Below are 23,595 nucleotides of genomic sequence, written 5' to 3'. Positions count from 1 at the left end.
TGGAGAGACAAATGAAATGCTAGGACTTGAAAAAAAAACTAAGAATAAGATATGATCCATGAACTCAAAATTGTATATACTTCACATATATAATGATAAATTCTTTAAATGTGACAATGGGAGTTTTACTGGGGCTGAGCTGAGCCACAGGGAAGAATTCCCAGAGGCTGGACTCGAGTCAGGATTTTACAGGACCTAGGTAGGCTAAAAGCAGAGGAAGGTGATTGCAACTGTTTTCATCTATTCCATAAAACAGATCTCTAAAACATTACTGGACATCACATGACTGGACCAGCATTAATTGCTAAGTGTTCTTAAAAGCAATAAAAGGGTCTATAATCCAATTATAGATTGAAATAGTCTATAACTCAATGGTTTCACTAACTCTGACTGTCTTTTGACTCGCTCAGGCCAAATTCAAGCAGTTTTACCACATATACAGTGATTTACTTATTTTTATTGAAAACACAAATATTAAAGAAAACCATTTAAATAAATTAAAAATCATTCCACATCCCCCTACACTAACACAAAGGATTTGTTTTGCATATTACCTTCCACATGCAAAAAGATTTACGAAGTCACAATCATAGAACGCATACTCTTTTCTATTGTGCTTATTTGACTTACCGTATCACAGACACAACCATGTTTTTACAGTCTTCCAAATAATTATTTTAATGGCAGTATGATACTTTATTATTTTATCAGCCCACTTTCTTCTTTGACACATAGACTATTTCCAATTTTTTTTGCTATTATAAATAATGCAGACATAAACATCCTCATGCATTTCCCTTTGTTTTGTTTTTATATTATTCTTTATGTTACAAATCTAGGAGTAGAATTTATGGGGTAGAGATATGGCCCTTTTTTGGGCTCCTTCTATGTGGTACCATATTGCATTCCTAAAAGGTTGCATCTATTTAAAATGCCACCTGAAATGAATGCATTGAACAGTCTCTTTCTTTAAAAAAAAAAAAAAAAATCAGAAGCATTAGGTAGTTTTCAACTTTCATGTTTTAAGTTAAAAAATAATTACTGTGTCTTTAAGAAAATGAAGAGTGTGGAGAGATGGTCTACCAGATCACTAAAACTTCAGCTAACTTAAGCAGTGCTTCCCAACTTTTAACAAGTTTTGGCACACACAGAAAGTAATACTGCAGGCACACTGGGGAAAGTGGACAAAGGTGTTTCTGCTCAGAAGCTCCAGCCACCCAGGCTACCTCTAGCTGCCCCAGGGGTTATGGGGACCTACATGTAGGCACATCTGTGGCCCAAAGTCCATGGGTCATGAAGCTCTAATCAGGGAGAGGTTAAGTGACTATGACTCAATTCAAGTTACAAAAAAATCTAGTTAGTGGCACAGCTGGGAAATGAATGCAAATTTCTTCTCATCAATGTATTTTCTATTACATCACAACTGTTCTACATGCCTTCTGGCTCTAAAAGTCAATTTTGTATGCAGTAATGTATCTACACTTATGAATAAAGAGGATTTTTCTAACTTGCTTGAACTAAAGACACCTAAACTAGCAATTTACATCAAGGCTGAAAATTAAAAATAGTTCTTAGCATTAGCAAATATTTAACTATTTTCTCTGCAAATGTTCAGATTTGCTATTCTTTAAAATTTAGTTTGTAAACTCTGAACAGTAATAATCTTTTGCACAGTATCTTGTATACCTCAGGCAGTCAGCAAATAAGAATAAATTATACACACTACAAAGAAAAAAAGACTTAAAATAAGTCCACATTCTAAACACATCTAACCATGGAAAAATGCTGTTTTAAAGTGTTGATTTTGTAGAGGTAGAGAAGAGTCCCTCCTTAAAGTTTCAAATTCCTTGCTAGCTAAATGGAACCTTAATATACACTAGTACATTACAGGGTCAGAAGAGACATTTCATTCCAAAGAATGGTTCTGACCTGCACCCAGTGTTGATGCTACCAGGAGAATTAATTCACTCCAAAGGTATTTCACTTTTTGCCAAGTGTCCAAAATTCCATATTACCTTGAAAAGCAGAGATTATAGGGTGTTAACCCTACTGATTCAAATGTAAATACACATAGGATTTTTCCATTAATCACTGCGTTAAGGTGAAGAGTTGGGGTTAGACATGGGAATTCACCCATTATGTGCCAGGCCACACGATAAGTAAGGGACTCCAAATCCCAAATTCTGTCTCTCTTTCTCTCTCTCTTTTTATTATTACACCCTAAAACAGTGATTACTGGGTCCACTTCTACGGATTCAATCAGACATTATACACACAAACACACCCATGGGACCGCATGGCGCTTGGAAGATTGCCCACTATTTCCCACTTATTAAGATCTGGATCATATTTCTCAATGCTCTGAAGATATGTTCCCTTCGAGTAGGAATATCCCCCAGTGACATAAATACATCCATTCATGATGACGGCACCACACTCCATCCTCCTTTCCATCATGGGAGCTATTTCTCTCCATTCATTTTGTTCAGGGTCATAGCATTCCGTGATTGTAGTCTGTCCGCCAACTAGATAGAGCTTATTTTCAAATGGAACTGAACACAATCCATATTCTATTAAAAAGAAAAAAAAGCAAAATTTTATTAGGATAACAAACAGAGATCCCTTAGGCTGGTGATGTAAGAATCCCTTACAATGCAGCATACAAAAATCGAGTCGTCTTGATATTCTGATTCCTCTACCACAATACTGAGCCTTAAAATCGATCCCCTATCACCTGATTCAGACTGCCTCTCCCTGCCATTCTCTCTCAGGTGGTCCCTCCTCTGGCTTTACAGGGTGCCAGGGAGGAAGTCCTCCTCAGACCACTACCCAGCACAGACACCTTTTATTCTACACTCTGGGTACAAGTTGTGGAGACCCCCTGACATTCTGATGTGAAGACGTCTGAGAGAACTGGTGTAGGCTCCTTCAGGTCTTAGTGGCCACCCCTACAACCAGGGGCAGGCACTCTGTAGCGTCTGCAGTGCCGGGGGCAGGACGAAGGACCTGGCTTGCCTCTCTCACACTGCTGCTCAAAAAAGACAAAACCAGATTAGTGGGGATCTAGAGTCTATGATCCTAAGAGACCAAAAGCAGCTCAAAGGCAGACAGCTGCTGTGTGGGGTCTGGATCCCGGGCTGGGAGTCTGCCTCTGGAGTTGGGAGGAGGTGGGTCAGCCTTCTGGGCTGTTTTAATTTTTCCCATATTATTTATTCCTCTCCCTCCGCTCCCTGCCACCCACAGGCAATCAAGGCACCCAGCTCTTCTGGAACCTCACTTCCTCTCCCTTCCCAGCACTGTCCCTCAGGCGACGCAGGCGAGGCAGGTGAGGCAGCTGAGGCGAGGCGTCCGAGGTACCAAATGCAAGGCTGCTGCTCTCATTCTCTGAGGGACTCGGACTCTGTGCCTCTGGCATCGCTCTGCCTCACCCTGATCCCAGCCGTGCTTCTTCCTTGTCCCCCTTTCCAGCACCACTACTAACCTGTGAGTTCATTCTCTGGGAATACCAACCATAGGATACACTTAAACACCCCTAGCTGCAGGCCGGGAGAAGGAGCAGGACTTGTCAGGGGCCCGAACATTATGGCAAATAAATGAAGACTCAGCTTGCTATTGCTGAGGGCTTCCTCCTGCCTAGAAACTTCTGCTCCCAGGACTTGGCACAGCCGCCCCCTTCTTGTAATCCAGATCTCATCTTACGGTCATATCCTCAGAGGGCCCTCCCCTAACTACCCAGCCTGACGTGGCCAGGCAGGCATCCCCACCACCTCACCCGCTTTCATGTTCTCCACAACACTTCTCACTGTCTGACGTTTCTTGGTGACTGTCCGTCTCCCCTCCGACAGTGTAGGACCTGCATCCTGCCCACTATTCCATCCCTGTTGGGGAATGGCAAGTGTCTGGAACCTTGTAAGGACTCATTAAAGTTTGTTGGATCAATGAATGAATTGGAACTTGTACCCTCTGCACCCAAATGTGCACTCCCATTATTTTGTGGGGAAAAAACAAAGCTTATAAGCCCCCCTTCAGAAAGAGGGAATGTATAATCAAAAATGTGATTTCCCCTTTAAGAAGGTAAGCACATTCTTATCAGTAAAGTTCTTGCTATCTCAGTTTCAATGGCTAAGGAAAAATCTCAGAAGATGAGTCCACATACTGTTGTTCTCAAGTATCTGACAGCGAGGAAAACAAGAATTCTCCTACCCCTGTAAAGCCCCATTTATTTTACCCGGGTTTCCAGTTATTATATATGCAGAAGTTTTGTAGAATTTGTTTTGGTACTTGTGAAACATTGTTTATGTAAATTATATGAATGATTCTATCAAATGGTTGTGAAAATTAATAATTCGGAAATTTTATCAGTTGGTGTGATTCAACAAGTTCACTAGGCTTTTCTTAAATTTCAAAGTTTAGCAAAAAATCCTCAATTTGTGGTTCTTAAGAAAAATATCTTGATCTTCCTATAGCAGGAAAAATGTTTAAAATAAGGTGATTCCTGGGGCACCTGGTTGGCTCAGTTGGAAGAGTATGCAACTCTTGATCTTAGCGTTGTGAATTCAAGCCCCATGTTCTGTATGGAGATTACTCAAATAAATAAACTTTAAAGAACAGAAAAAAAGTAAATAAAATAAGGTGTTTCCTGATAGTTTTTTTCCTGTTACCCAAATACAACATAACCTTCTGTTATTGTTGATGGAAACTTTTTCTTCCACAGGTGTAACTGCTTTTTTCCTGTTGGTCACTCTACAAAGCTACTGAGCCCAAAGGACTGTGCCTTGTTTATTGAGCTCCTAGCACTACACATCACATTCGGGAAATACTCGGCAAACCTTTGTTGGGCAAACGAAGGAATGAACAATTTCAAACTAAGCACAAGAATGGCACCATCTGTCGTGGCTCAAGAAGTTTACACATAAATATTCACTATAAACACACAACAGTCTGTATTCAGTGTTGCATGAGTGATATGAAGAAAGCCATGCAGGGGTTCACAGACAACCACAATATTTTCAGGTATTCAATATCCACTGAAATGATTTAGACTTTTTTCCTAAGATTATTCACATTGAAAAGACCTGTAAAGCTTATCTAATCTAACTTCTTTACTAAAAAGTAAGACCCAAGAGCTTAAGCCACTGTCCACGACTAGCCATGTAAATAAATGGCAGAGCCAGGAGAGAACTTTCTTCCCATTTGATGTAGCTCTCCATAGGTTTTATCCCTTTATTACTTTCTGCTTCTTCCCTGGTCTTCCCACACTCTTCCTTCCCAGCTCATCCCTTAAACAGTGCTGTTTCCCAAGACTGTGTGCATAGCTGTACTCTTAGTCCTATCCTCCCAATGCACCTCAACCATCTCCACACCCACAGCCATAGCCTCCAAGCAAAGGACACCTTGATCTCTAAATTCGGCCCCACTCTTCCTCCTGAGCTGCAGACCCGTATTTCCCAATCCTTGATGGACAGCTCTCGTGGGTGCTCCAACCAGTCCTCCACAGTTAACTATAAAACTGAGTTCCAACTCAGCTCTCAACTCTCTCATGTTGAATGCATAACATTCCTCACATCTACACGTTTTCACCTCCTACCGCTTTCAGGCTTTCAGCATATCTCATCTGGTGTATTATGACAATTTTAACAGATTTCCCTGCTGTCTTTCTCCTAATCTATTCTACAAGATTCAAGACCTTTGGTAGTTCTCCATTTTTAAACTTCTCCTGACTGTCATTGGAAGCCCTCTGGGAAATGCTCTTCAGCCGAACTCTCCCATCCAATCTCTCATTCTACCCTCTCACATCTCATCATACACATCCACTCCCGAGTACCCAAATAAACCTGGAACTTGCCTTCCTGCTTCCCACCACTGGCTCCCTTCTGCCAGAAAACACTTCTTCAGGGGCGCCTGGGTGGCTCAGTGGGTTAAAGCCTCTGCCTTCGGCTCGGGTCGTGATCCCAGGGTCCTGGGATCGAGCCCCGCGTCGGGCTCTCTGCTCAGCGGGGAGCCTGCTTCCTCCTCTCTCTCTGCCTGTCTCTCTACCTACTTGTGATCTCTATCTGTCAAATGAATAAATAAAAAAATCTTTAAAAAAAAAAAAAAAGAAAACACTTCTTCAAAAAATACCTTAATTATAGCCATTCTTTAAGGCCTAACTCATAACAACATACTCCTGGAATTCTAAGATTTCCAGATTTCCCTTAAATTAGACTCAAGCTCTTTCTACCCTCAATTTCAAGAGCACTTACTTGTATACCTGCCTTGTATTCCTGTTATGTATGTATATTTGCTACTAGATTCTGGGTTCCTGTAGCAATAGAGACAAGCCCTTAATCATCTTTGTGTCTTACAGAATAACGAGAATGGTATCTTTCCCAAGGTAAGGTCTCAATAAATATTATCTTGCATTTAATGGAATTAGAGTCCCTTGGTTTTTAACTATACAAAACTACCACCCTTAAAGGCATAGAGAAAAAAAGATAACATTTGTATTACCCTTGAAAAATAACGGTAGTCATGATTTCTTTGTAGTCTAAGCTATGTATCTGTAAGGGAGGCTCAAGACTGGCACTGTACATTCCTGGGGAGGTGCTCCCACGATGCAGAAGAAGCATACCTTGCTACAGTTCACAGGATGCAACTCCAAATGCCTTCAGGGGCTAAGGAGCTAACAGACTAGTTGAATGAAGCAGGCCAGGGGGAGGAGAAGCAAGAGCACAGTCCCCCAGGTCTATGACGGGATGAGAATCGAAGAGACTAGGGAAATGGAGCATGCAGGTGCCATTGAAAAGTGAGCAGCCACTACGTGGCTCCAGTGATCTCTGCCAGAAGGGAATGTGGTCCAAGGTTGCTACAATTTTTCCAAAGGCCAGAAATCATGACTTTTATTTGAAATCTCCTAGATTTTAAATATTGGTAGCAAGCCAGTTAAAAATATCTTAAGCACTGAAAGCCAAAAAGAACAGACCAGGCAGGGTACCAATTTGCTACCTTTGTGTCTTGCATTATGTCAGGAAAAAGTCCAATGGAAAGCAAAACTTAACAAACATTATTATATGTTCCCATTGATTTATAGTCAAATTTAGTATTTATTTCTGATTGATTTTTCAGTTGGCCATGGATTTTCATGCTTTGGCTTACATCTCATTGCCTTTCAGACTCCTGTTCAAGCAGTGAACAAGGTACATGTAGCTTAAATATGTTATAAGATGTTTGGAGGATCCCTTATATTAAATATATATTAAATTGGTAATGTAAATAATTGCCCTCTAATTTGTTAATACGACTTTTCATATATTGGATTTTCTTTGTAAAGATATCAAAGTCATGTCTAACTGATAAGATTAACAGGGGGAAGAAGCAGTTCTTAAAAACATGGCCTCCCCGCCAGATTGCCTGGATTTGAACTTCACCTCTAACAAGCCCTAGCTAGCTGATCTTGGGCAATTTATTTACTGTCTCTGTGCCCCAGTGACCTGCAAATTGAAATAGTAGTACCTAGCTCACAGGATTGCTATGAGGTTTAAACAGATACGACATAAAAAATTACTGGAATAGTTAGTGCCTGGCTCATACTAACTAAATAAATGTTAGCTATAGCTCAATTTGAGCTGGTATTATTATTTTCCATTATAACTTCATTGGTCATAACAGAAAGTGGTGGGGGGTCTGAGCTAATATATCTGGGCTACTAGGAGGGAGAAGGCAGCCTGTTCCATGATGTCTTCAGAGCCAGGACAGGCTGTGGCTGAAGTCTCTTGTTAGGCAAAGCCTGTGGCATATGGAGCTGCAGCCCAGGTGCAGAGTGCTTCCCCTGAACCGTGAGATGAAATGTTTGTTGCTGGGGTGGATCCAGCTGCACTGGTCCAGAGCAGGACAGCCTGCTCCACTCCCTTAAGGAGAGGGAGGCTGCTTAGACGCTGTAGCATGGAGTATGCCATCAGACTGCCGAACTGAACCTTGGTCCACCACTTCCAAACTGTGTGACCTTATCCTTTCTTGCCACCATTTCTAAATATGTAAAATGGGTATAAACAATACCTATTCACAGGGCTATAGACATAAATTAAGGTAATATTATGTGTAAAGTGCTTAGTCAGTACCCGACCTGTAGAAAGTGTTCAGGAAGGTTAACTGTTACTATCACTCTGGGATGGTTCAAGCTTGCGAATTTCAACCATGCTCACCAATGACTCACAGAGATAGAAGCCTTATGCTATATGGAAAATGATTCAAAGTAGTATAGTGATATAGTGATATAAATCTTTCCTAATGAAAAGTCTCAAACATACACCATAACTGTAACAGGCTATGGCTCATATTTCTCGGAGCTCTTCATAAAGAGACAAGTCAAAGAACAATGGCACAGTAGGCAGAAGGCTAGCCATTCCTTATGGGCAGACCACATGTCCCCTTCCTGATTGTTAAAGTAAGGCTAACACAGGGTTCTGCCCATCCCAGGAGTAAGTGCTTAATAGTTATCAAGACCCAGAAAGAACATGCTTTTAAAAGAAGAAACCACCTCCTGTTGAACTCAATCAACAGGCACTCCCCCCAACTGTTTGACAGACTAGTGTTTTGTTTTGTTTTTTTTGACAGTTTGGTGACTTTTTAAAATTTAAATTCAATTAGCCAACATATAGTACATCGTTAGTTTCAGATGTAGTGTTTAATAATATATCAGTTGCATGTAACATCCAGTGCTCATCACCTCACATGCCCTCCTTAATGCTCATTACCCATTTACCTCATCTCCCCACCTCCCCTCCAGCAACACTCCGTTTGTTTCCTATAGTTAAGAGTCTCTCATGGTTTTTCTCCCTCTCCAATAACTTCCCATTTAGTTTTCCCTCCCTTCCCGTGTGGTCCTCTGCGCTGTTTCTTATATTCTACATTTGAGTGAAACCATAGGCTAACTGTCTTCCTCTGATTGATTTATTTAGCTCAGCACAACACCCTCCAGTTCCAACCATGTCCATGTAAATGGTAAGTATTCATCCTTTCTGATGGCTGAGTAATATTTCATTGTGTATATATATATTCCACATCTTCTTTATCCATTCCTCTGTCAATGGACATCTAGGCTATTTCCATAGTTTGGCTATTGTGGACATTGCTGCTATAAACATTGGGGTGCAGCTGCCCCTTTGGATCACTACATTTGTATCTTCAGGGTAAATACCCAGTAGTGTGATTGCTGGGTCAGAGGGTAGCTCTATTTTCAACTTTTTGAGAAACCTCCATACTGTTTTCCAGGCCGGCTTCATCAGCTTACATTCCCACCAACAGTGTAAGACAGTTCCCCTTTCTCCTCATCTTTGCCAACATCTGTCATTTACTGACTTGTTAATTTCAACCCTCCTGACTGTCGTGAGGGGGAATCTCATTGTGGTTTTGATTTGTATTTCCCTGATGCCAAGTGATGTTCAACATTCTTTCATGTGTCTGTTGGCCATTTGTATCAGACTAGTGCTTTTTAACTGTCTACAAGAATTGTGTTTCATATAATGCATATACATGAAAGAAAGCACACAACAGAGGAATAAGAAACACAACAAAAGAACCCAGGTGAAGAAAATTTTAAAAAGAAACTACCATTTTTAACCACCCAGGCTTAAAATGTGTCTCATAAAGACATCAGGGAAAGTATTTGTAGATGTGATCTAATCAGAATAGCCTGTGATTACTGTTAGATGGACATATGAATATTTTGAGCCTTCTAATTACACCCATGGGTAGTCTGCTCTAAGTCTAGCATTTTCTTTTTCCAGGACATTTTTAGCTGTCCCTCATAGTCTAAACTGTATTACAACATGTGCTCTCTGCAACAGTATTTAATTACCTGGATGTGGACTGGAGGTGATGAGGCTCCACTCATTGATATCTGAGTTGTAGCTCTGGACCTTGTCGTAGGTGCAGCTCCCTCTGTAGCCACAGTGGCCGCCAATGACATAGATAACTTCGTGTAAGACGCAGGCAGTCGCGTTTCCCACGCCTGTGTGTTAATCAAAATCATGTCTTCAGATGGATCTATCGTTGTGTTTCATGATGAATATTTGGGCTAAATTCATTATTGTTTCTCTTGTTACTGACAGTAGATGTCAGGCCCTGTGCTAGGTGCTATGAGAGATGGAAGAATGAATACAAAAGGTTCCTTTCACTCTTCTAAAAGAGGGTGAGACACTTACCCAAATATTTAGAGCACAGGGTACAGAACCACTGTGAATGTTCAGAGCCAGGAGACACTGCTTTGAGCAAGGAAATGATGGCTGGAGGTGGCAGAATTTGACCTGGGTCCCAGCAGGTAGGACTTTGGCAGGTAGAGGTGAGAGAAAGCCATCCGACGCAGAGGAAAAGGCAAGTGCAAAGACCCAGTGGGCAACGTCGAGTATCCCCATTTGATGCCAGCACGTGCAAGGGCAGGTGGCCCAGCTGGAGTTGTCAGATGGGAATTGAAGCTGACACAGTAAGTTGGAAGCCATGCCACAAAGGGTCCTGACCCCCAACTATGAAATGAAGACTTCATTCAGCAAGACTTTAAAGATTTTTAAACAGAGGAAGAGAGAGACTACAGAAGCAGAAGGACAAAAAGAGTCAGACATCCAGATATTGGCCCAGGTAGGAAGTATTGAGGGCCCAATTTAGAAGGGGTTTTGGGTGTGGAGGGAAGGGCATGGAGGTAGGAGAGACAGATAAACACATAAGCCTTGATGCCTGACTATGTCAGAAACAAGCAAAACTGATGATGAGGTCCTAAGTTCGGGAAATTGGGAAATGCTGATGCTCTAGGAAAATGGGGAGGAAGGAATGAGTTCGGCAGAAAAAGAAGCTCCGAGGAAGTAAGATGAGGCTCATTTTGGTCGAACACGTCAGTTTAGTCTTTCAACCAACAGTTGTTTACCACTGACACATGCAGGATGCAGTTTAATCTCCTTGTGCGTTTCTACTCCAGCATAAATGTGAGTTTATACGCAGGGTAGTTATGATGAGGGAGAAAAAAGAAGTCAGGAGCTCCTAAACAGCCAAGTATTTATTTCTTCTCTGTACATCCCTAAACCAAAAAAGGAAATGAATTTGAAATTTGACTCTACACAATTTAAGTTCTGATTACCAGAGGAAGCTGATCGTTCACGTCATGACTACAAAAGGAAACAAACTGGGAAAAGTAATGTTACCCTTGCAACAGAAAAATGAGAAACTTAGAGTTCAAAACCAGCACTGTCCAAAGCTGGATAGAACGGATACAGGATTACCCTTCCCAAGGATGATCAGATATAACCAGGAATCAGACTTCAAGGTTAAAGTGTAACTAAAACTTTGGGATTTCAGACCCAGCTGGGGTGGGGGGGGGGGGTGGGGGGGGTGGCACGGGAGGTACTTTGGTGTATGAGGGTCTCCCATTCCACTCAAGGTGAAGGCAAGAACACACAAGGCTTTCTTTAACAGTGAACCCACCACGGAAGCATTTCTTTTCAGCAGGCATGTTTCAAATATGATGTTTAAAGATCACAATAAAGTAACCAACTTTCCTCCTCATGGAAATATGCTCTGAACTATGAAACCATGGCAACCGGTACCTGTCATCAAGAAAGAGAGGTAGAAATGTATCCAGGTTGACAACAGCCGCTACAGTATTTGAACCTTCCTTGTTTCTTTAGTAGGAAAGGAGTCAGGAGGACACTGAGGACCATCCTGGGGAGGAGACCAGGAATGGGCAGTTAAGCTCAGGCAGAGCCCAAAACAAGAGTGGCAACAGCAGGGGGGCTCTAACCTCCCTTGTCCCCCTCTACCAACCACTACTGAACCTTCATGCGTGCAGGAGAGCGGACATGATTTCCTATGAAAGATAATTTTGCTCTGTCAACGTTGACGTGTTTTTTTTAATAAGGGCCTTCATTATGACAATAATGAACAACAAATAGTGACAATAATACCTACAACAACTCCTGACACTGAGTGCTTCCCTTGCTCCAGACCCCGTTCTACACACCTTACATGCATAAATTCACTTAATCCTCTCAAAGCCCTGAGCTTCATAATGTTGTCTCTCCCACTGTACAGACAATAAAACCGGGGCACGGGGAGATGAAACAATTTGCCTGAGCACTCCAACAAGGAAATGGAAAGTCAGGATTTGGACTCAAGCAGTTTGGCTTCAGGAGCAATGTGCCTGATCACAAGACCGTTCTGCCTCTCTGGCTTCCTGCCTGTCCCAACGATCACACCAGGTCAGACTCCCAGACCAGGTCAGATTCCCACACCCTCAGTAGTATTAAAACAGAAACAGAAAGGCCTGGGAAGAAACATTTGGAATAAAATGACACAAATTTAGAAACAACCTACCAGTTGTTTTTGTGCAACTCCCCAGCACAAATGAATAAATGTAATTAAGTAAGATTCCAGTTTAACTTTTTTGCCAGTGGGAGGGAAGGAGAGCAAGGCTAATCGAGTACTGAACACAGCAGAAAATAGAGTGTTTATCAGACAGACATTGAAACCCAATAGTGTGCCTGGCTGTGTGGACCACAGGAGGGAGGGGATGGGATCTGCCCCTATCTTTCACCTTAGGAAGAAAGACTTGAATCACAAAAAGCAGGGGCTATCTATCTCTACTTTTTGAGAGAATGTAATTTGTTACACTCTACAGGGACCGAACCTTTCAAGGTTTTAATGAAAGACCTTTTAAAAGAGAGAGATGATCAGATAATGGGAGGGAAAAGACTGAATATTTAAAAGCAGAACTTTTAAATATAAAAATATAAAGGGTTCAATTTCAAGAGCATAAATAAATAAATAAGAACTAATAAAACCACCCAACTTTCTCTTTTCATTTAGCCTTTGACTTAAATATAAATTCTTAGGACCTGAAGCAAGATCTAAACTTGAAACAGGCTGTAGAGTAAGTGGGATGAATTATACTGTTTTCTTATATAAATGATATTTTTCTAGTCTGAGGAACATTCTCTAATCACATAACCTCAGACAAGTTGGGGACTGCTCTACTGTGCTTCTACTTGGAACATTCTGTCCACTATTATTTGTATAATCTATTATAGTTCCTGGATAGCATTCCAAAGTGATGCATTCTTTTTAAAGTTCTCTGCAGGATAATTTAGACCACTGGCCTAACCTCAAACATCCAGAAAATTAGAGAGTAAATATAATCCGGACTTACCTTTAATCATGTTTGCAATAGGAATCCATTTCTCTTTTAATGGATCATAGAACTCGGCCTCTTCTGCAGGAGCCCCTTTCCTGTAACCGCCTAAAGCGTAGACGCAGCCACCCAAGGTGACGGCACAGTGGTAGTACCTGGCATTGAGCATGGGCAAACCTTCTGTCCATTCATCACTTTCACTGTTATAGATCCACACTGTGTCAAGAGCTTCTATGTTATCCGTTCTATAACCCCCAGTTACATAAATGTTGGGTCCCAAACATGTAACACCATAGCTCTCCCTAGTATAGTCTGGTATTTCCGCTCCCTGAATCCAAACATTTGTCAGAGGATCCCATATGTGAACCTCTGATAAAGGATGCCAGTAATAACCTCCAATGATGTACATTGTGGCTGTGGACCTCTGGGAAATCTCTTTATGCAGGGGATTCAGAGCATTGTATATTAGAGATCGTATCTTATTTTCAGTTAGTAGGCAGCTTCTTTGAAGACCTAAAGCTGTTTTTAAATACACTGGATCTATATCTATGTTTACATAGCTTAGTAAGTTATACAGGCATTCAATTCGATTTTCCACATCATGAGCAGTCCACTTAATAACAGGCTCTATGATAGCTTCTTCTTTCCAAACACTGAGATTCTTTCTGGACAATATAAAGAGAAACTTTTCAAGGCTGATTTCCAGAAATTCTTCTTGCTGCCACACTTCCTTAAACCTTGAACAGAGAATTCTTCGAGATTCCTTCTCTAGTTCTGGACACATGTGAAATTCTGCAAAGGAGTGCATTCCAATACAATTATCAATATCCAAGTGCCTTACCAAAAACTGCTCACAAGCTTTCTTTACCGAAAGGAACTGTAGCAGATCTGCTGCTTCAAGGAGGCTTTGAACGTTTCTTTTAGTTATTTCAATCTGGGAAGTGTATGCATAATTCACAAGGCCTTCCAAAACATCATGGTGGATGCCAGAGATTTTTATTTTATTTTTAAATTTTTCTTTCATATCAGCTGTGAACATTGCCTTAAAATAATTGCTGCAAGCAGCTAAAACAGCTCGGTGACAATGGAAGATTATGCCTGAAGGACACTGAAGGGTAATATCAGTAAATAATCCATCCAAGTAGAATGTTCTGAATGCATCCAGAAAATCGACTGGATGCGCTGTATCCTTGAAAAGGTAAATATAATCTTCTTGTCCTTTTAGAGCCATGGCTGCAATAAACATGAAATAAACGGGTTTTCAATTTTGCAGATTACGGCAAATAATCAATGCCAAGGACGCCAATCCTTGCGATGATTGATTAGCATCGCACATACTCCAAACCTAGACTAAGTTCAGCATTCTAAGTAAGAAACGCAAAATGTGGATAGACTATTTCATAGTTTATGTGATGGCCAATTTAAATTCGGGGTAGCTTGGAGCCTGAAACGAGGCCCCCAGGGTTTTCAGTAATCTTTTAAATTAGAAATATTGATTTGCTACCCCATTCGCCCAGTCTCCGCAATCGGACCCGAGCTGGCTGTCCGAGAGGACCCCGCTTGGCAAACCAACTGTCCGAGGGGTTGCCCCACTAGAGACCGGACTTTGGCCGTCTCGGCTCGGCCCCAATGCAACCTTTTTTCACTAGCTCCATCTCCCTTGCAAGTCGCATCGAGCTGCCAAGAAAGAGAGGATCGAAATAGAAATGGAAAGGAAGAAATCTCGGAAAAGGGAAACCCTGTACCTTTCTGCTTGAGAAAGGAGAGAAAAGAAAGCGGCCGAGCCGCGGCCCCTCCACGGCCCCTCCATCCCCGCGCCCCCTCCCCCGCCGCAGCCGCAGGGGTTTCCGCGCGCCCCGAGCCTGGGCCCCGGGCCCGCGTTCCCGCCGGGAGACCGCCCCGCCCCGGGCCTGGCGCGGGGACTCGACTCGAGGGCGCCGCGCGCAGCCGGCCGGGCCGGGTGCCCGCGTCCCTCTGCCCCGGGACGCCGCACAGGTGTGGGGAGGGCACAGCGGGCGGCCCCGCACTCGGCCCTGCCCAGCGCCCGCGCGGCCATTGTCTCCGCGCCTCTGCGGCCGGCGGGCTCGGGAGGCGGCGCGGCCTCGTTCTCCCGCGCCCGGCCCCGCCGGCTCCCTTACGGCTGGCCCCGGGCGGCGGGGCCGCGGGACACCTACCTCCGGCGGCGGCTCCGGGACGCGGTGCTGGCCCACGGGCTAGCGGCGAGCGAGGGCGGGGGCGCCTCCGGACCCTCTGACCATCTTTGGAAGAGGCGCGGCGGAGGGTGCCTGCTAGTGCAGCTCCAGCCCACAAGCGGCTCCTATTTTGGTGCCCCGGCTGCTCCCCGCCTCCAACCGAACAGCCCCCCGCGCGGCCTGGGCGCGGGGCCACTCGCGGGAACTCCCGGGTGGCGGGACCGCGCTAGGAGCAGGGGTGGGGCGGCGGGGGGCGGGGGGCGGGCACGCGGCTGCGGCCCCTTCCCTGCCGTTCCTCCCTGCAGCAGGTGGGAAGGCTGCCCTGAGGAGAGGGCTTGCGCGACTAGCTTTCCCCTCTCTCCTTGGGTCTGAGTCTTCCACACAGCACACACCCCCGAGCGTTCTCTGTCTAGACCAACTCAGTAAGTCCTGAATTAAGACCACATATGGGGGCTGAGGGGGGGCTGTATCCCTTCCCCCTTCCTTCTGTGCTCTCACCAGCCCAGGCCCTAGAGGGAGAGATGGAGAGGACAGTGTGGAGAGAACGCAGCAAACCTGGAAGGTCTGGGGTGGAAGATGCCTTCAGAATGCCAGAAGTAGCTGCCGCTTTTCCACGAACCCTATCCCGCTCGCCAGCAGAGCACGCAGGAGCGAGCCCCTGAGGCTGATTTGCACACTGACCTGGAAGCTTTCAGAAAAACGGAGAGCAGCTAGGGGGAAGGATTCAGATTAAGGTATTTAGAGCAGAGTAGCTGGAAGAAGCAGCCTCCGGTCCTTTCTTCCTGGTGACAGCAGGTCCCGTCAAAGATGTCCATGTGCTACACCTGAACGTTCATTTTCTTCCAGCAAAAGCCAGTTTCAAATCTTGTCATTTATCATTCATCCATTCATTTGCAAGTTTTTATTGAGGGTCTGATAGGGGTAGGCATTGGTACCTAGAGATCTTATGGAGCTTACAGTCCAGCCACGTCAGGGGAGGAAAGAGACCAGGATGAGATGAACACCAGAGGCCCAGTGTGTTTCAGAGTATGGTCTGAGAGGGCAATGGCCAAACTATATGTGAACACAGAACTCTGAACCACAGAAGAACCCCCGGAAGCCACACCGTAACTTCAGCAGCCAGCCCAGAACAGTCAGGACATCAGGGACTGCCAACTTCCCTGTTTTTGCGGGACTTCCAATTCAGGACCCATCAGGGAAAGCCTGTGTGTTCCGCAAACCAGTCACATAAAATCCCCCTTATTTTTAGTAGCCTGCCTCCAGCTTTCCCAGGCCAACAACTTCCAATCAGAACATACCTGAAACCTTCCCCTTTTTTCAGTTTTATAAAGTTTTCCCAATCCCCTGTCTGCCTTTGAGCCTCTGCCAAAGGCAAGTGATGGTGGCTGACTCTGTTACTATTGCAAGAGCTGAATAAATAGTGTCCACTTGTTCTCATTTGGGTGGTTTTAGTTTCATTCTACAAGTCAATCTCAATCGAATTATGTGGGATGCTAAGGATGCAGCACCCCACAAACACCACCACACCCAGACTTCCCTGGGGCAGCGCCCTAGGAGTCTGTATTCTATTCAAGGACATCAGGTGATTCTTTTGCACAATTCGAAGAATGAATGTTGGACCCAAAATGGAAGAAAAACAAAAGGTTCAGTATCTCAACATCTGATAAACTGTTTGGTAGAGAAGAAAAGTATGTGAGATTTTGTTTCAGGGTTACAGTTCATCTCTGCCACTTTTGTAACATATAGCCTTAAGCAAGTCACTAAATTTCTCTGATCCTTACTTTTCTGATACGTAAAACAGAAAATACTACTATTTGCTCAACTTAACATAAGGTTATCAGAAAGACAAAATAAAATTACAAATGTGAGAGCGTGTTGGATGTGGCATTTAAATGTTATGTATGAAAGCTATTATAATAAGGGGATATTTACACTTAATTCTCCATCACAACCTCAATTTGGAAATTAGTATTTTAAAACATGTCTTCAAAAAATTATAAATTTTGTAGTTAGTTGTGATTATAGACAGCTTGTCCTTCATGACTGATAATGATGTTATTGTTGGGGCTATCATCCAAGGCTGTGATTGTGACTGATTAAAGATGGGGCATTCTTTCCATGTTTGTCACTGAAGTGTCACAGATGGCTGTTTGTGGCTACGGTGCCAAGTTTGATGCAAAGAAAATATTATAGACTCTAACTAAGAGCAGGGGCTTCTAGAATCAAGATGGCATGTAATAAGTTATTACTAAATAATAGAATTCACTAGAGTGTCATTGGCGCAGTTTTGTTTTTTTTTCCCAGATTGCTGTATAAGTCAATTAAAACTTTTGTTTCTGGGGCACCTGGATGGCTCAGTCAGTTAAACAGCTGCCTTCAGCTCAGGTCATGATCTCAGGGTCCTGGCATTGGGTGCCCTGCTCAGTGGGGAGTCTGCTTCTCCCTCCACCTGCCCCTCCCACTGTTTGTGCTCTCTCTTTTTCTCTCAAATAAATAAATAAAATCTTAAAAAAAAGAGAAACAAAACCTTTTGCTTCCATTGCCTGATGTTCCCTGGTTGTGAATTATTACTTAAAAGTGTATATGTTACACATCAATTATATCTCAACTTTTTAAAAGGAAAAAAAAAAGTGTCTATAAATATATATTAGACTGTCTCAACTTGCCAAGGGAAGAGAAAGGCCTGTAGGGGGCTGCCAGAGCAGTTCCTCTTTACCACATGCTTTGTCAAAGAGATCACTGCAAATGCTAATAGATTTGATGCACTCGGAAACATATAATTAGCATTCATAAGTTAAATAAAGTAATGACACTGTTCAAGAAAACAAATGTGCCATCTGTGAATTCAAGTCTTGAGGAAATAAAGAGCCACCGTGGAGATGAGCTATAAACGACTCTTGGCTGATATTGAGCTTGGCATGGAGTTAGATGCCTTTTGACATCACACTTCGCTTTTCAAAAGACTCTTAGTTTCTAAAAATAACAATTTTATTTACTGTTTTAACCGTATTAGTACATCTTTCCACTAAGTATTGCTATGTCATCAAATGTTTGATATGTTGATTGTGATGTCATTAGCAATGTGTGTGAATGACAGATATATATAGGAACTTTTGTATATTTCATTTACATACTGGATTAAATAAGTTGCTGCTAAGTATAAAATAGTACGGATATTTATAAGGCCACCACATACAGCTGTGTAAGTTGTGCACTGCCCAATTCCAGCTCGTTCCCCTCAAGTAGAGTACAATATGAACACTGTCCTTAGGAGTTGTATAGTACACAACTAGCACAGACGTATTATAGCCACTTTGGAGCTGATAACATCTGGCAAAGCTTGTTTGGTACGCTTTTTAGAAAATAAGAAAGTTAACAGTCTAATGACTGGGTAACAAATACTTTTGTAAGTAAGAAGTTTTAAAATTCCTTGTTTTTAGCAAAAGTAAAAGAGCATTTTTGACAAGTAACTTGGAAAGAATCCACAAAATGAATGGTATTGCTATAATAAAATTCCTTTCATTCCCATCTACTTGTCTATGTGAACACGTTTCTTCATGGATTTTATCTACAGAAATGAAAAACAGGAATATCATTGACCTAAACTCTGTCTCATTCCAACAGTAAGCAATACTTAGCCAAAAACGTATGGCTTAAGTGAAAAGAAAATAGCCCAATTCATCAGACTGAAATAATTTTTGAAATTTTTACTTTTAATTTAGACATGTTTATGTTGTTTGATCAATTATAGTAATTGTAATGTTGATTAGCCTAGAATTCTTTTTACTACTTAAGAATCAAAGACATCAGGGACGCCTGGGTGGCTCAGTTGGTTAAGCAGCTGCCTTCGGCTCAGCTCATGATCCCAGCGTCCTGGGATCGAGTCCCGCATCGGGCTCCTTACTCGGCAGGGAGCCTGCTTCTCCCTCTGCCTCTGCCTGCCACTCTGTCTGCCTGTGCTTGCTCTCTCTCTCTATCTCTGACAAATAAATAAACAGAATCTTAAAAAAAAAAAAAAAAAGAATCAAAGACATCAAATAGTTTAAATTTTAATTTATGTACATTTTCGTAGCAGACAAATTTAAAGAGGTGATTAACAAAACATATAAAAGTATACAGACAATCCTTTCTTTGAATGGTTCCAACATGCACGAATTTCAGTTACTGTGGTTTAGTTAACACCAATCCCCTAAACTGGGTTCAAATTTCAATTACTATGGTATATTAACTGTAATTGTACAAAATACAAATTTCGCCCCTAGCTCTTCAATCCATGAATCACTACATAAATAAAGATGAATGTCATGGTCAGTAACTAAACATGTTTCTTCTCTCAAAATCACTGGTGATTGGTCACTGCATGTCTGTTATTCAGTTCACATGCGGACAGCAAAGCTTATAGTTGTCTTATCTCCTTGTCTGCCTGTGAGAAATAGATGTAATATTTTACAAAAATAGATCTTTGAAAGAGGACATTGGCCAACAAAAATGAAAGCACAGCAAAGAATTGAGGGATCATGCCACAAGTGAAATTTGAATCGAATATAATGAAATTCTAGAAGAAACAACTGACCGTGGGAACGTTGGCAGTGCCACCACTCGAGAGAGTCGGGCCATGCAGTCAGTGGAAATTGCTGCAGGCCAACTTAGTGACTTCAGTGAGGAAACAGGCTGTTGACAAAAAAGAATGAAGATGCCCCAGAAGAAGTGATGTTAGCAAAAAACTTCATATTAAAAGAACTCATGGAGATTCTTCACAACATTGAAAATGCAAAGGATAAAATGTTGGAAGTGGATCCAAACTTAGAAAAAAGTATGACAATTCACTAGGGCATAGATTCTGGTCTCTCTGTATTGTTAAGTAGTATGACAAAATGAAGGCAAGAACTGTTCAAACTACTCAGTAAAAATTTTTTACAAAGAAATACTTTCATCCTCAGTGTTTCTAACTGCAGTGTACTAAGTAAATACTGATCTTGCTATGTTTTTCCTTTTCCTTATTTGTTTTGTAACTAATTTGTAACGAATAGTAAGACAGTTTTTAACGTTCCTGCAAAAAAGTGTAAAGGTCACAAGACAATTAAAATGTTTCCCACTTAAAAAAAAATATATGTTTCCCACTAATTATTAACATTACTTTTTGCACAGTGATCTTGTGTGGTCATTTTTATGCTCCTGCACTACTGTGTATAATGAGGACTGCCTGTATTTTCAGTAAGACAACATTTTCTGGGAGAAGTGGAACAGAAATATAGGCTCAAGAAGAAAAAAGAATGAGCTTAAAAATTTTCCAGTGTTGAATAAAAGGCACAACATAGGAAATGTAGTTGATGGTATTGTAATAGGTTGCCAGGTGACAGACGGTAGCTACATTTGTGGTGAGCATAGCATAATGTATAAGATTGTATAAACAATCAACAATGACTATGTTGTATGCCCGAAACTAATGCAACATTGTATGCCAATTATACTTCAATAAAAAAGGAAAAAAATTCACACTGTTAAAGAACAATTTATTTAGGTCTTTTTTATAAACAATTTATTTTTTAAGATTTTTATTTATTTATTTGACAGAGATTACAAGTAGGCAGAGGGGCAGGTAGAGAGAGAGGGTGGGGAAGCAGGCTCCCTGCTGAGCAGAGAGCCCAATGCGGGGCTCGATCCCAGGTCCCTGAGATCATAACCTGAGCTGAAGGCAGAGGCTTAACCCACTGAGCCACCCAGGCACCCCCATTTAGGTCTTTTTTTAATGATATTAAGTAATTTCTATACCCATCATGGGACTCAAACCCACAACCCCACGATAAAGACTTGCATACTCCACTGACCAAGACAGCCAGGTACCCCCTGTTTATGTATTTTTAAATGAATGATGGCAGGTTTCAAATTACTACAGATAGGTTTTATTAAATAGACTTAAAAGTTATTTAAACTCCTATTTAAAATGTCATCCCTGGATTGCCACACTTGCTCAGTCAGTGGAGGGCATAACTTGATCTCAGGGCTGTGGATTCGAGCCCCATGTTCAGTGTTGAGATTACTTAAAAATAAAATCTTTAGCACCTGGGTGGCTCAGTGGGTTAAAGCCTCTGCCTTCAGCTCAGGCCATGATCCCAGGATGCTGGGATCGAGTCCTGCATCAGGCTCTCTGCTCAGCAGGGAGCCTGCTTCCCCCTCTCTCTCTGCCTGCCTCTCTGCCTACCTGTGATCTCTGTCAAATAAATAAATAAAATCTTTTTAAAAAATCTTTAAAACAAAGTCCTACTTTATAATATAATATATTAGAAATCACAACCTGGGTGGGGGGCGCCTGGGTGGCTCAGTCAGTTGAGTGTCCAAATCTTGATTTTGGTTCAGGTCATGATCTTGGGGTCATGGGATGGAGCCCTGGGTCAGTCTCCATGCTCAGTGTGGAGTCTGCTTGAGATTCTCTCCCTCTGCCCTTCCCCCTACTCATTCTCTCTCTCTCTCTAGCTTTCCAAAAATAAATAAGTAAAATCTTTTTTTTTTTTTTTTAATCTTATTTATTTATTTGTCAGAGTGAGCAAAGGCAGACAGAGTGGCAGGCAGAGGCAGATGGAGAAGCAGGCTCCCGCTGAGCAAGGAGCCCGATGTGGGACTCGATCCCAGGACGCTGGGATCATGAACTGAGCCGAAGGCAGCGGCTTAACCAACTGAGCCACCCAGGAGTCCCATAAATAAGTAAAATCTTTAAGAAAAAAGAAATCACAGGCTTAGCAAATGTTGAAACTTATATTGAAGAGTCTTCAATATCAGTCTGAAGACGTGGAAGTGAGTATGTAATTTTTCAGTTGTTTGGGAGCACTTGTTCAAAAAACTTATGAAAGCCTCAAAACAGGAACTAGTCTGCTTTGGGGGGGAGGGTCACTTAAAAGATAGCAGTTTATTGAGAATATGTTTTTGGTGCCACAGTTAAAGCTAAATTCCAGATAAAATTAACAGAAGACAGAGTATAATAAACTAGAAACTTTTTCAATTACAAGCAACAGAAACCCAATTCTTATGAACAGAAAAAAAAAAGTAAGAGTATTGGTTCAAATAAACCAAGACAAACAGATACTTTAAAATAAATCAGAGATTAGAGCTCTTTAATGACTCTGTGTCTCATTTAGGAAAAGCCAAATTACTTATAATGGCTTCCTGGACCCCCACACCAGCTGGGCTTTCTGCTCTCACTAGGAGCAGCACTGCTTCTGTCCTCACTAACGGCTCTTCCTTTTGCTACAACTGCTTTTTGCAGCTACTGCTTTGTGACCCCCTCACTCCTCCCCATCAGGTTTTTACTCAAGGATCAACTTCTCAGTGAGGCCTTCTCCTACGAACCCATTTAAAATTGACTCCCTGCCCTGCCAACTATTTTCTATCCCTCTTACTGGCTTTATTTTAACCCATATTTCTTATTACCATCTAGAAAATTATATATGTTTGCTTATTTATCAGATTATTGTATCATTTCTCCCACTAGAATGTAAGCTCCATGAAAGCACCGATTTTTGTCTGTTCATAGTTGTTATCGCTAATTCAATTCTGTATTTTTAGAACAATGTCTGCATTTAACAGGTGCTCAATAAATATTTGTTATATAAATGGAAACGTGAATGTATTAACAGGAAGACTTCTGGAATTTTGTTAAAAAACATGCTCAAGGTCCATAGTTCTCTAGGAAATGACGTAAGTGACTTAATCCACAGTAGGATGGATTAGCATATGGTCTAAAAGGTTTGACTTTTTAAAATTTTCAAAATCAAAGCATCTGGTTTATCCCTTCATTTTTTAAAAAGATTTTATTCATTCATTTGACAGAGAGAGAGAGACAGCGAGAGGGGGAACACAAGCAAGGGGAGTGGGAGAGGGAGAAGCAGGCTTCCTACTGAGCAGGCAGCGTGATATGGCTCCATCCCAGGACCCTGGGATCATGACCTGAGCCGAAGACGGACACTCAATGACTGAGCCACCCAGGTGCCCCTATCCCTTCATTGTAATTCTCTTATGGGGTCTTTGTCACTTCTCACTTGGCTTACAGGAAGACTTTCCTGTGTTATCTCTTCCCTTTCCTCCCAAGCTGTACATAACCTTTCAATGTCCCCAAACACCACTTCCTGCACATCACTTCCATTAGCTTACTCCTGAGAGCTTTGCAGAAAAAATTCAAACTCCAGTGGTTAGCTTTCAAACCTGTCCATAAATTGGCCAAATCCCATTTACAAAACTGATTCCACTACACCCCAGTTT

At 42.1% G+C, this 23,595-nt stretch overlaps 1 protein-coding gene across 1 annotated transcript; it reads right to left on the bottom strand.

The window, feature by feature from the left end:
- Nucleotides 1–1,961: 1,961 nt before the first annotated feature.
- On the bottom strand, nt 1,962–14,396 carry LOC111140961 (kelch-like protein 23). The gene is made up of 3 exons (XM_022493276.1): nt 13,169–14,396; nt 9,836–9,988; nt 1,962–2,570 (listed from the first exon to the last, which is right to left on the bottom strand). The coding sequence occupies exons 1-3, from the start codon at nt 14,394–14,396 to the stop codon at nt 2,260–2,262; spliced, it is 1,692 nt and encodes a 563-aa protein (XP_022348984.1). The 3' UTR covers nt 1,962–2,259.
- Between the last annotated feature and the right edge of the window lie 9,199 nt (nt 14,397–23,595).

Source organism: Enhydra lutris, unplaced genomic scaffold (genome assembly GCF_002288905.1).
Source record: "Enhydra lutris kenyoni isolate GAN:26980312 unplaced genomic scaffold, ASM228890v2 scaffoldscaffold1, whole genome shotgun sequence".
In the NCBI taxonomy this organism is placed as follows: Eukaryota; Metazoa; Chordata; class Mammalia; order Carnivora; family Mustelidae; genus Enhydra; species Enhydra lutris.
This window is presented reverse-complemented; position numbering and strand designations above follow the sequence as displayed.